Source organism: Esox lucius, chromosome 7, assembly GCF_011004845.1.
Source record: "Esox lucius isolate fEsoLuc1 chromosome 7, fEsoLuc1.pri, whole genome shotgun sequence".
Lineage (NCBI taxonomy): Eukaryota > Metazoa > Chordata > Actinopteri > Esociformes > Esocidae > Esox > Esox lucius.
Genome location: NC_047575.1, coordinates 26936276 through 26949715, shown reverse-complemented (window position 1 = coordinate 26949715; position 13440 = coordinate 26936276). Strand labels below are relative to the sequence as shown.

At 43.0% G+C, this 13440-nt stretch overlaps 1 protein-coding gene across 10 annotated transcripts in view; it reads left to right on the top strand.

The window, feature by feature from the left end:
• The window catches only part of gramd1ba (GRAM domain containing 1Ba), a 95413-nt gene extending 84711 nt beyond the window's left edge, over window positions 1-10702 (top strand). For 8 of the 10 annotated variants that reach the window (XM_020048310.3, XM_034293196.1, XM_020048315.3 and 5 more), the window contains 15 exons: window positions 692-787; window positions 948-1028; window positions 1280-1395; window positions 2394-2553; window positions 2678-2867; window positions 3001-3144; window positions 3312-3436; window positions 3585-3727; window positions 4037-4140; window positions 4680-4889; window positions 5280-5370; window positions 6504-6515; window positions 6756-6863; window positions 7011-7131; window positions 7295-10702. In XM_020048310.3, coding sequence (XP_019903869.1) covers window positions 692-787; window positions 948-1028; window positions 1280-1395; window positions 2394-2553; window positions 2678-2867; window positions 3001-3144; window positions 3312-3436; window positions 3585-3727; window positions 4037-4140; window positions 4680-4889; window positions 5280-5370; window positions 6504-6515; window positions 6756-6863; window positions 7011-7131; window positions 7295-7384 — 1791 coding nt within the window. In that variant the 3' untranslated portion in view covers window positions 7385-10702. The remainder of the gene's footprint in view (window positions 1-691; window positions 788-947; window positions 1029-1279; window positions 1396-2393; window positions 2554-2677; window positions 2868-3000; window positions 3145-3311; window positions 3437-3584; window positions 3728-4036; window positions 4141-4679; window positions 4890-5279; window positions 5371-6503; window positions 6516-6755; window positions 6864-7010; window positions 7132-7294) is intronic. The other 2 variants (XM_034293197.1, XM_020048313.3) reach the window with 1 other exon arrangement.
• The last annotated feature ends 2738 nt before the right edge of the window (window positions 10703-13440 follow it).

Sequence of the window (13440 nt, the reverse complement as noted above, 5' to 3'; positions counted from 1 at the left end):
CAGCTCTGGTGGAAATTCCTGCAGTCAGCATGCCAATTGCACGCTCCCTCAAAACTTGTGGCATCTGTGGAATTGTGCTGTGTGATGAAACTGCACATTTTAGAGTGACCTTTTATTGTGGCCAGCCTAAGGCACACCTTTGCAATAATCATGCTGTCTAATCCGCATCTTGATATGCCACACCTGTGAGGTGGATGGATTATATCTGCAAATGTTAAGTGCTAACTAACACAGATTTAGACAGATTTGTGAACAATACTGTAGAGAAATAGGCCTTTTGTGTACATAGTCTTAGATCTTAGATCTTTGAGTTCAGCTCATGATAAATGGAAGCAAAAACAAAATTGTTCCGTTTATAATTTTGTTCAGTGTATGATTAAGGCCCTTCTTCATCTGAGCAACTCCCAGCAGAACCAGGACAGTCGATGTTGAGATATGTGTCATCCAAAGCACATCCTGCTGGAATCCATAGGATGTCCCTGGTTGACTGGTATTGACTGATGCAATCAAAGATCATGTACCATGATTGCATCTAGATTGTTGCAATACATTTCCCTTAACTTTATACCAAAACTAAGCATGCTTAGTCCTTTTTAGCACAGCTGGTCAAGTGTGGCGCTGGTTAAGCCAGGGTAGTGGGTTTAATTGTGGTATTTGTAGTCTTCAGCGTGTTGTTTCCCCATGCATGCAGCTGACGGTTCGTCTAAAGGACATCTGCAGCATGACCAAGGAGAAGACGGCCCGACTCATTCCCAATGCCATCCAGCTGTGCACTGACAATGACAAGGTCAGTACCAGACACGCGCACTGACATGTGCGCCCATAACCAGAGTTGGAACCTTGGTCTGCTGTACATGACTCTGACACTATAGTCATTATTTCATATTGCTACATGGCAATATTGCCACATTTTCAAGTTGATGATGTCCTTTTCTTGCTTTCCACAGCACTTTTTCACCTCGTTCGGAGCAAGGGATCGGACGTACATGATGATGTTCAGGCTATGGCAGAATGCTCTGCTAGAGAAGGTATTGCAGTTTTATGTGTGGTAGTTGAATTATATTTTTACATTTTATTTGCAGTCACAGTGGGTGTCTTTTGCTCTTCTCATACACTGATTTCCTACATGTAAAGTTTAGTTAGTCATTAAGCAGAAATTGTATTCAGAGCGACTTCTTATCCTTATCTTTCTTTACCTTCCCTCTATTCTCTCTCTTTTCTCCCTTTTCACTCTTTCCTCTCTTTCCTTGCTCTCTGTCCCTCTATTGCTTTCTCTCAGCCCTTGTGTCCCAAAGAGTTGTGGCATTTTGTCCATCAGTGTTATGGTAACGAGCTGGGTCTGACCAGTGATGATGAGGACTATGTGCCACCAGATGATGACTTCAACACCATGGGGTGAGTTTTAACCCCCCCCACACACACACACACACAAACGCGACAAACAATTTTGTCCATTGACAAACAATTTTGCCAATGGAACCAGGAAAATTACACAACATTAAAGGCACATTTTCTAAAAACGAGCAGTATAATCTTGCTTGTTAAGAAAAATATACCACATTTTAAGGATAATAAGAAATATACTTGATAAGCCATATATTCTTTGCAGTGCATCTTCCATACCTCAAATCCCTACTGGATATTACCTACTCTCACCCACTGCTTGTAACTCCACCTTGTCCTTTAGCATTCTGGGTAGTTGTGTTGTGATTGGCCACGATTACAGTGTGTTTGTGTCACAGTCATATGGTGTTAGGGAACTCCAACTGGAGGGAATTTTCATTCCATCAAGGTTCTTCAGCTGACCCTGGGGATCTTCTCCACACCACATGGATAACTGAAAACCCCTTATTGAACCCTTTCTGTGCCTACACTATATTAATTATGGTTGGCACACAAACTACGCAGACACAGAAACTACCCTACACCTATTCCCTCCAGTCACCCCACCAGACACCCCTCCAGTCACCCCACCCGTTCCCACCAGACACCCCACCCGTTCCCACCAGACACCCCACCCGTTCCCACCAGTCACCCCACCCGTTCCCACCAGACACCCCACCCGTTCCCACCAGTCACCCCACCCGTTCCCACCAGTCACCCCACCCGTTCCCACCAGACACCCCACCCGTTCCCACCAGTCACCCCACCCGTTCCCACCAGACACCCCACCCGTTCCCACCAGTCACCCCACCCGTTCCCACCAGACATCCCACCCGTTCCCACCAGACACCCCACCCATTCCCACCAGTCACCCCACCCGTTCCCACAAGCCACCCCAACCGTTCCCACCCAGTCACACCACCTACCTGGACCATGTACCATGAAGCGACGGTGCCGTTCTCCGAGCTGATAACCTTCACCTACAGCTGTTGCGCCTCCCCGTGGTGTAGGTACTGCGAGGAGCTGCCCGTGGAGGAGAACGACGCCAACGACGCCGCCACCCTTGCCAAGAGTCCCGACGCCAAAGGCGACACCAGCCCCCTGTTGTCCCCCAGAGCCTTCCCCAACAACGCCCTCCCGTGCCCGGGCGCCTTGGACCCGCTCCTCCCTGTGAGAACCACTGGACACTTACCAGCCTTTACTTTATATGGCCTCCAGTTAAAACCTTTCAAGTTTGTGCCATAGGGCACTGATCTAGGGCGATGGTTTGACCCTTAACCTTTGACTCTTGTAGTTTGACCTGGCCAACGTGGACGAGTTCTCTGTGTGTCTCCCCGATGGTGAAGTCCTGTCCCTCCCGTTGCCTCGGCTGGACAACCAGAGCAGCGGTCACAGCAGCCCTGCCGCCTCGCCCTCGCTGGACTTCAACGACAACGAGGACCTCCCCACCGAGCTCAGCGACTCCTCCGGGACGCACGACGAAGGTCTCCAAACGCAGACGCATACACGCGCGGCCGCTAACTCGCGCTAACTCTTTCACTCACTCACACAAACACACGCGCGCACACGCACTCACTCACACGTCCTCTCGTTCCTCGTCTTCTGTTTGATCATCAGGGGAGGTGCAGGCTTTCCATGAGGACCTGAATGGGAGGCAGTACATAAATGAGGTGTACCAGTTCAGCGTCGACAAGTTGTACGACATCCTGTTCACTGAATCCACGTTCATGAGGGACTTCCTGGAACAGAGACGGTTCTCAGGTAAGACCACACTACCCATGAGAACATGGGTAAAAACATGGGCGTGTGTGTGTTTGTGTTTGTGTCAGTCTTAAACCTGAGCTGAGGTCAAACAAGCAGGGTTTGATGTTTCCTGAGGTCAAACAAGCAGGGCTTGATGTTTCCTTCCACATTTATTCTTCGTCTAGACGTGGTCTATCACCCCTGGAAGAAAGACAAAGAGGAGACCGGCAACCAGACCAGAGAGATCATGTACACCATCTCCCTCACCAACCCCCTGGCCCCCAAGACGGCCACCGTCACTGAAACTCAGGTGAGTGGAGCCTCCCAGTGGCAATAGCAGGTTGTGGCAGTTTCAATTTCAATCCAATTCGTAACATACAAATTCAGCCCACCGAATTAGTGTTATATGAACACGGTGTGCTTCAGATCGCTAACACAACAGAAATTGTATGTTCTAGACACTGTACAAGGCGAGCCAAGAGAGCGAGTGCTACATCATAGATGCCGAAGTCATAGCACACGATGTCCCCTATCATGACTACTTCTACACCCTAAACCGCTACATGCTCACCAGAGTGGCCAAGAATAAGTGTCGGCTAAGGTGAGATATTTTTCCTTCTGTAATTCCTGTGAGTGTAGATGGGTGCTTCACCGCCTGACTCCTCACATTCCCATCAGGGTGTTGTTCAGTAGGCTACACTGCAGCAAGAGGATTTACAACACAAAGTAGTTTGGACCAGTTGACTTAGTATCGATACATTTCACTGTTTCACAAGGTTTTCTCACAACCAAACAGCCTTGATGATCCAGTACTTGACCTTAGGTGAAATTGATTGTACCCTTGATGCATACAGTGTACCAAGCAAGTGTACATGTAGTTCAAATATGTGTTTGCGCATGTGTCCTGCAGGGTGTCCACAGAGTTGCGCTACAAGAAACAGCCCTGGGGGCTGGTCAAGGGTTTCATTGAGAGAAACTTCTGGAGTGGCCTGGACGAGTACTTCAGGCACTTAGGTCAGTTGGACTAGGATTGAACGTAGAATCTAATATTTGGTAATGGCTTTGAATAGCCTGATAAACAATCCTGCCCACTGTGCATCAAGAATCTGCATAACAAAACAATGTAAGCTGGCAAGACACGGGTGGTCATAAAAGGCTAAGGATTTATATAGCTGAAAACATTTCAAACCGACATGTGTTTGTATTCTCACTTGAGTGTCTGGAATGTCTTTAATGATTGTTCTCTAAGATAAATTATTAAAGTATTTACCTCAGAGAGTGTGAGCCATGAAGTCAGTCTGCTTAATCCTCTAGCTGGCATTCCAGTCTGTTTCCACTTAAGCTTACCCATAACATACTTACCAGGTAACAGAATAGTAAAAATTAAAAAACTTTTGGACTCTAGTTGTCTTGACAATCAATCATAACAAAGGAGTCAAATGTAGTGGCAGGCATGCTGTTGAGTCTTTGCATGTTTTAGTAGGACACAGCCTTTGAATACCATACAGTGTCACACAACCTGGAAAACAACAATAGCCTATTCCTCTATGCAGAGCTGGAGCTGAGTAAAGTGGAAGCAGTCCTAGCCGAGTCCCACAGACAGTCCCCCAAGGCCAGGGCTCTCCGGGCAGGAGCGCTAAGGCGGCGGAAACGGCCTCTGGTCCACCTGCGTCCCCCACACCTGGACGAAGCCCTCAGTCCTGTCACCACACCCGAGGATGAGGAAGAGGTCACCCACTGCCATCGCATCAAACATGTGGCAGGTCAGGGGGCTATGGAGGGACTGACTGACCACCTATGACTTAGAAGGGGTCCTTCTTACGGCACCCTTAATCCTCAAGCCACTGTAATCAATAGCCTAGGCGATATCAGTTCGACTCAGGCTTAAATAGTGTTTCCGATTAGCCAGATTTGCATCAGAGAGAGATTTTTTTTAATAGTTAAAATTTTCGATTTGGCTACTGCAATCACTCAACTGTCTGAGTACCCGCCACAATGGCTGTGTAACATAAGACTAGTGTTTCATAGCAGTAGTTTACAGTCACAGACATTTACCTGTGACAGTAACACTGAATTATCACAGAAATAGAGTATTAGGTATTGCTTGGCTAATTTACTGTATTGATCCAAAATGGCTACCTCTTTTCCTGCAGGTTCCACTCAGACCAGGCACATCCCAGACCATGTCCCAGGGGGTTTAGCACTCTACAGTGTCTCCAAGCTACTCCTTATCATCAGCTTTGTGTAAGTTTCTTTTTATCTTTCACTTTGTTTTGACTGATAGTGGGAGCAAAGATAAAGAATGAGTAGAAGGGACAAAGCCTTTCCTCTGTCTATTCTGGTAACTGTATTCATATAGGTGGAGAACTCAGACTCATCCTCCTCTAAATCTAAGTCTTCTAGGTCTTATCTTTGTGGATAAAGATTCTTGTCTCTACTTTTCTCTCAGTTGTGACATTTTTGCAATATAATTATTTCATCCAGACGATCCAGATCTAAAGCCAGATTTGCATCAGAGAGAGATTCGTTTTAAATGGGTGGCAAATGTCACCTTCTGAGGTGACGCGTGACACTTTTCTACACTTTTACTCCCCGCGGCTACTTAGGTCTAAAGACAACGTCCCCCTCAGTGTCTGTTTGAGTGAAATGAGCGCTGACGTAGGATGTCTGGTTCTGTAAGTCCTTCCAGCTCCATGAACAGAATCATAAAGCACCACTAAAAACCTTTCACACTGGCACCAAAGCAACCCACTGGCACCAGCAACAGCACTTGTTTGACCCAGTGGGCCATGTTAGTCGGGTGACAAGTTAACAACAGCAAGTAACAACATGGCCAGTTGGTTTATAGGCCTTCCAGGTCAGTGGTCTGGTCAAAGCGCTGCGCCATGTGCTTCAGCTTACAGCGTTGAAAGAGTTTCTTGTTGCTAATGTGACTTGGAAAAAGTGTTTGAAAATGATGTTAATGTTATTAAGATTAAATTGTGTTCGTGAGAACTGATGTAGCTTCTTTTTTTGTTGTCTGAGGGGGGCACGTTTGCTAGCAAAGTGTGGTGCTGTTGCTGATTAACTGCTAACGCTGTCCTTAGCCAACTGATTTAACAATGTTGTCTAAATAAAACATTTTCCAAAATTTGACAAGTGGTGTCTCCAGTTCTGCTGACATGTTAACATGACCATCCATGTGCTTCCACTTCCCAGGTGTATTGAGACCACTAACATGAATTAAAAACCTGACACATCTTCTTTTATTTGTTCCCTTTCCTACTAATCCAAAGTGGAATGTATGAGGGGACATAAAACACTGTCTTGTTCCTTTTCTGTTGGTGTGTGTAATCGTCCTCTTTCTCTTCCCCTGTCTCCATTCATGCATCCCATAGGATCTGTATAAGGTATTCAACTTTTTTCATAACACTGTGTTGATTTAATGATTCGATTTGTGTCTGGTTCACCCTGTACCGCACATTCAGTAGTTTTAACACCCTTCCTTTGCAGTAGTTCTAGGCATTCACATTCAAGGAGTATACTACCATCCCTGATATTGCAACATAAATCACTAGTGTTAAGCAAGTTCTGTCTCTCTCCCCTCTTTTTTGCTTTCTCTCTCTCCCACTGTCTTTGTCCTTCTACAGCCTAGTATTGCTGGTGTTCCTGAACATGATGCTCTTCTATAAGCTGTGGATGTTGGAATACACCACACAGAGTCTCACATCATGGCACGGCTTGCGACCACAGGAAAGGTACTTAACTCAAATGCACTACAAACCAACATTTACTTGGCTTTGAATGTGAGTGAGATGGTAAAGCTAAGTACATTTCCCCATGAAAACATTCTACTGATAAACACAGCTTATTGTGTGTGTGTGTGTTTCTCTTTCCCTCGCTAGTAAACTTCCGCAGACACAGTTGGAGTGGGCCCAGCTCCTGGAGTCACAGCAGCGCTACCATGATGACGAGCTGCAGAAGTGGAAGGAGATCATTAAGTCGTCTGTGATGTTGCTGGACGAGGTGAGACAGCCAGTCAGGGCAAAAACGACTTAACAGTTCAGAGAAGGATCCTTCACTCACAAACTTTATCATTCAAGAATGTGTATCATATATGTCCTGATTTGCAATGCATGTTTTTGAAGCTGAGCTTTGCGCAGTTCACATTTCCTTTGTTTCTTTACAGATGAAGGACTCATTACTGAAGCTGCAAAAGGGCATTGGCTTAAGAGACTATAACCCTGAATCGGAGGAGAAGAGGAGTCGATATCACTGACAAATGGACAAAGCCACCTGCCTGGACATTATGTGCAATATCCAACCTACTATTTAAGGAAAACCTTTTGAGAAAACAAGAGAGATGTTCTCTTGCAAGTTGGACAGGGATGATGACTGCAAGTCTCCCAGACCAACTGACCACACCCCCACTATTCAACCTCTTTCAGGAAGTAACACCAGGGCTGGAGTGGGGAGGCTGCTGTCCACATCACGGGGAAAGACAGCTGCGCCTTGACCCACATTTAACCTTTCTATCACCTCATTGTCAGAGAATGTCCTACTGTAAAGCATTTATGAAATTTTTTGTTCATTCTCTGGGCCATGTGTGGACAAAGCAAAGATAGTAGGGCAGATGTGGGGGTTGGTAGAAGCATGCAATTTCTTTTCTCCGTCTGAAAATAACATGCTGTTTCTGGTGGAGGTGTATTGAAACCTCTGTGTAGTCTTTCTCGGAAGAGCAAAGAAGTCAGACTGGGTATGGAGTCAGTCCGTAGCCTTTTAAGGACATTTTGGACAAAGTTATGGAGCTGCAGTATCCCTCTCTTTTCTTTTTCTTTTTTTAAGCTCTTTGGACTCTGGGACCAGGTTACAATCGTAACGGAACCACAATCAGTGTGCAGTGTTTCAACACATCCCATCATTTCTAGGATAGAACTACGAAGAATCAATGTGTATTATAAATATACTTATATATACTGTATGTATGTATGTATGTATATATATATATACACATATATGTATATATATGTATATATATATATATATGAATCTATTATAATGACCTGTGTATTTTTTTGTAGAAGTATTGCAGTCAGGGCAGATTTTTACCAGGCTTCCATGGTGTATCAGGGCAGGTTTCCCTGAGAGCTTGTGCCATGGTGTTGTGTTTCTATGTTTGTGTTTGTGTGTTCATGTTTTCTAAGGCATGTTCTACTATTTGTAGAGTTGCCCCCCCCTCCCCCCCTTGATTTCATTTGTGGACAGGGGAGCTAGCTATAGCTGTTAGCAGCACTGAGAATGTATTGGATTACTGGTTACGTTTCTAGCTTGTAAGAATGACGAAGTGGTCTGCCTTTGCAGAGGTACACAGTATGTTCCGATAACGCAACATTCTTCCGGAAATAGGTCAGTTTTGGCCCTAACCAATACTTAACCATGCTGCAGTGGTTTAAGTGGCGCAGAAGGTTTTTCCGTACCCTGTGGTAACTATTCAGATATGCTCAGTCCCATCTAGTGATTGCCAAGCATATGTAGCAAAAAACTACAGATTTCTCACACTAATCTTACTTTAGATTAAAAAAATCAGCAAAAACAGCACCCACTAGTGGTCCCGCCGGCGGGTTTTATTATAAATATGTAATAACTATGTTTGACTCTGAAGACAGATTGGTGTACAATGTCTGCTAAATGTTTGGCTGCATGTTGACAAGATGTTGTGCAATCCTTGAGAGGATTATTGTCCCACAGAGCATTTCTGAATAGGCTCACCAGTATACCAATAAACACTGTGTTATTTAATCCACTGCAGTAACATGTTAAATGCCATCTCAACATTGTGCTTAGGTTTTATCCAAACACCTCTTAAACCTTGTCATTTAGGAAGATTTGATTAATGGAAACATCTATTCATTGTTGCCAATATTTATGTGTCAACTTTTTTGAGCCGTATTCTTGGCGTCTTTTATTTGGCCACTTTGTGTTGTATCAATTCATCTGTGGCTGCCCTGTATTGGCTAGAATAGAATGTACTCAGAGTACTGTCTAGGCTTTGGTATTGGGCCTTTGTGATATTACACATGCAATGGAGCTTGAATGTGTCCCTACCTGCGCTTCAAAAATCATTCAGGTTTTTCCCCAGTATTTGTTATCAGCCCAAATACTGTGTCCGAAAGAGAGAGAGAGAGAGTGTGAGAGCATACTGATCAATGTTAAGAAAATGTGGATGTGATATGTCCTTCTATGAACTTCAGTGTGCTCAGTTTTTGAACGGAGAGGCTGTGGATAGTATTTTCGGCAGGGTATTTTTCAGAGTGAGATGGGATTTTATAAAGGGATACTGCAGCTGTACCGAAGAACGGCGATTACTACAATGTATTTGATGATTAAAACTGTGAATTCCTCATTGAAAAATATGCTTGAAGCTGAAAAAAATAAGAAAAATGAAAATTGTGCATTATTCAGAGGCAGATATTTATGATTTATTTGTGTACAGTGTATGCGGAACAGGTATTGCAAAATAGCAGCCTTTTAGGCACTTTGGGTAGGCCAAAACATACACTGAATTATTTGGAAGATTTCAAACAGTTAATGTTTGGTCCGACCTCCTGTACTCCTCTGTGTCTTCCCAAAGATGTCTGCCATGGGCTGTGTCCTGGCGTTTTGGATGTGTCAAGCTGGTATGGTCTACCATTTCCACTTGGTTTCTGTCTGTCCATTTCAAATGCTGGAGAATATCTATTATAGCCAAACCAATATTTTAGTGTCTCTCCCATCTTATGGAAGTTTATATCGGTCATGATACATTTCCATTTTAAGATTAATTTTAAACCTGATAAGTCCTTATTCGTCTGTCCCCTATGCATTTATCCTTGACAGGACTCAAGGAATTTTAGAGCCTTTGGAAACAACAGAAAACAAAACAAAGCTAAGCTTGATTCATCCAATAACTGTGCTGTTTGATGGATGGGAATGAGGACATACAGTATTCAGTGCAGAGTTATAATAACATCAGAGTTTAGAAATGTTACCCAATGGGATACAGTGCTTCACTAACAAGCAAACAAGCCTATATGGGGAAGGACCTACTAGAATTTTCCCAATAATAAACACTAGTAAAAATAAAATTGCTGTGCTGTGCCCTAATGAATATGAACTTGGACTCACAAGAGGGTTTGTTTGGTACATAAATGTGTGTGGAATGAATTGATACAGTGTAGTACTTCACAGAAATTAGGAATATGATTTAAATTATATCTGAATGATTTTCCCAGACTTTGATTTGCTTTGATAAGTAGTTAATAGTTCATGTGAATTTGTTCAGCCCAGCAAAAAAATGTGACAATGAAATGATTTAGGGCAAATGTATTATTCCGATAAAGGTTCCAGGAAGAGATTATACTGTTGTGCTGAAATGTTTGCATACCCTTGGAGAATTGGTAATATGTGCCATTTTTAAAGAAAACATGGGTGAGCAGGCAAAACTTTATATTTCTTTCTTATGGGATCCATATTCAACTGTAGGTAATAACAGAATGGCACAATCATAAAACAAAACATGGCAACAAAGAAAAAAATGAACTGACCCCTGTTTAAAAGTCTGCATACCCTTAGTTCTTAATACTGTTTATTGCCCTCTTTAGCATCAATGACAGCGTTCAGTCTTTTGTAATAATTGTCTATGAGGCCCCGAATTCTTGCAGGTGGTATAGCTGCCTATTCGTCTTGGCAAAATGCCTCCAGGTCATGCAAAGTCTTCCGTTGTCTTGCATGAACCGCACCTTTGAGATCTCCCCAGAGTGGCTCGATTAAGGTCAGTAGACTGTGATGGCCACCAGAACCTTAACCTTTTTCTGCTGTAACCACTGGAGGGTCAACTTTTGCTTAGGGGTCATTGTCGTGCTGGAAAATCCAAGGGCGTCCCATGCGTAGCTTTCGTGCAGAAGAATGCAAATTGTCTGCCAGTATTTTCTGATAACATGCTGCATTCATCTTGCCATCAATTTTCACAAGATTCCCTGTGCATTTAGAGCTCACACACACCCAAAACATCCTTTTATCTCGAACAATTCTGGCCTTTTTGGCTAAAATCCTTCTTGGTCTACCTGACCTTGGCTTGGTTTCAAGAGATCCCTGAATTTCCCGCTTCTTAATAAGTGATTGAAAAGTACTGACTGGCATTTGCTAGGCTTTGGATATCTTTTTATATCCTTTTCCATCTTTTTAAAGTTCCATTACCTTGTTATGCAGGTCTTTTGACAGTTCTATTCTGCTCCCCATGGCTCAGTATCTAGCCTGCTCAGTGCATCCACGTGAGAGTTAACAAACTCATTGACTATCCATACACAGACACTAATTGCAATTTAAAAAGCCACAGGTGTGTAGGAAATGTACATTTAATTGCCATTTTAACCTGTGTGTGTCACCTTGTGTGTCTGTAACAAGGCCAAACATTCAAGGGTATGTAAACTTTTGATCAGGGCCATTTAGGTGATTTCTGTTATCATTATGATTTAAAAAGGAGCCACCAAACAACTAGGTGATAATGAATGGCTTCATATGAGCACTATCCTTAAATAAAATACTTTCTTTTCATGATCAGTCATATTTTCAAAATCATTGCCAACATTTCTACCAGGGTATGCAAACGTATGAGCACAACTGTAAGAAAGTGTGCTGTACTTTACATTTCTTGTCTGTATCTAACAATGGCAATTGTTTCTGTAGACTAGGTGACCCTTAGCAAAGGAGAAGAAAGCGTTCATTCATTTTGAGTTATGGTGCAATCAAAGATTATTTCAAAGAAATAGTGGAGAATTTTGATGTAATCGTCCATCCAAATGACTTGTTGACCCTTAAGGAAAACACTATGTATTGTAGTTCATATAATTTAAAAAGCAGTCTGCTGTCATTAGTAAGCATAAATGCCATTTTACAGATGCTTTTCACCAAAGTCACTTACAGTCATGGATCCATACATTGTAACTATGGGTGACTCTGGGATTCAAAACCAAAATCCTGGCACTCCAAGCATCATGATCTACCAGTTGAACCATACAGAAGATAGGGTCTCTTAAAAACAGGAGATCCTTGATGACCCTTCTATAGAGAATGGATGCTAGCTTCCTGTCCCGTTTGATTTCAGTCACAATCTCAGATATGTTCTATGCATGTTTTTTTTAAATAATGCAGTAACGCCTAAAATAGTGCAGACAAATTAACTCAAACTACATTAATGTACTGTAGTGTTAGTTGAGAGCTTGAAGACTGCTGTGAAACGGTCAAATAATGTTTTCTTTAGTAGAATGGTCAGTAAGCATGTTTGAGTGTCTGAGAAAAACAAACTAAATACGGTATGTTGCACCCAAAAAGTTGGATTGGTTTCTGAACGTTTGCTGAAAAGCTTTATCCATTTGAATGCTCACAAAGCCGCCGCTTGAGCTCCACACGTTTGGCAAAACGGTAAGAAATTCTAAACCAACGAAGGAATACAACGCCTACGTAGAAAATAGTCTTAAATCGAGTGAGACAAATATTCAAACGGCACATTTTAGAGCTTGTTTGCGGTGAGACTTCCGTGGCAATCCCAAAAAGCCTGCCCACCAACTCTTTCAAACCCCTCACCTCAGTACGCAGATGCACGTACACAGACACCAAGGCACCTCAGACAAGTTCTTTATAACCTTTTTTCATCTGACAAACATTTGTTGTTGTGACATTGTACGTATATCCTCTGTGTGCATACATTTTTTTCTTATTTTCTTTGCATTTCAATCTCCACTATATAACTGAAATATGTATACAGATAATATACTGTATGTATTTGTGTATAGTTCCAGTATACAGACTTGAGATCCCCATCTGTGCTGGGCATGGAATTGGGGTGAAAACATTGAAAGAAGAAAAGTTACATAGGCTTACTGGTTTGTGGAGGAACAGAGATTGAGGGAATGAAATAAAAGAATCAATATAATGTATTTTGTTGCTGATTCATATCTGTCTGACTCACCCCTCCAACTGTCTGTCTCTCCCTACCAGTGGGACAAAAAGACAGGGATATTATTTCAGTATGGGTCATTTTTATGTGCTCCTGTGGATTTATAAACATACAACTCACAGTCCCCAATAGAAACATGCAAAGGTGGGACTCCCAAGTTGAGCAGCAGCTTCATCATTAATGGTTCTGATCCTGGTCACATCATACCAACAGAACACGGTAGTCCCTCAAAACACTGGTCCAAAGTTGGCTCAGCAAAGATCAGGTTGGAGGAGGGATGATCGGAAAGGATTGCCTTACCACATGCACAAGCAATTACTTGTGGCGGGCTGGGTTCCTGC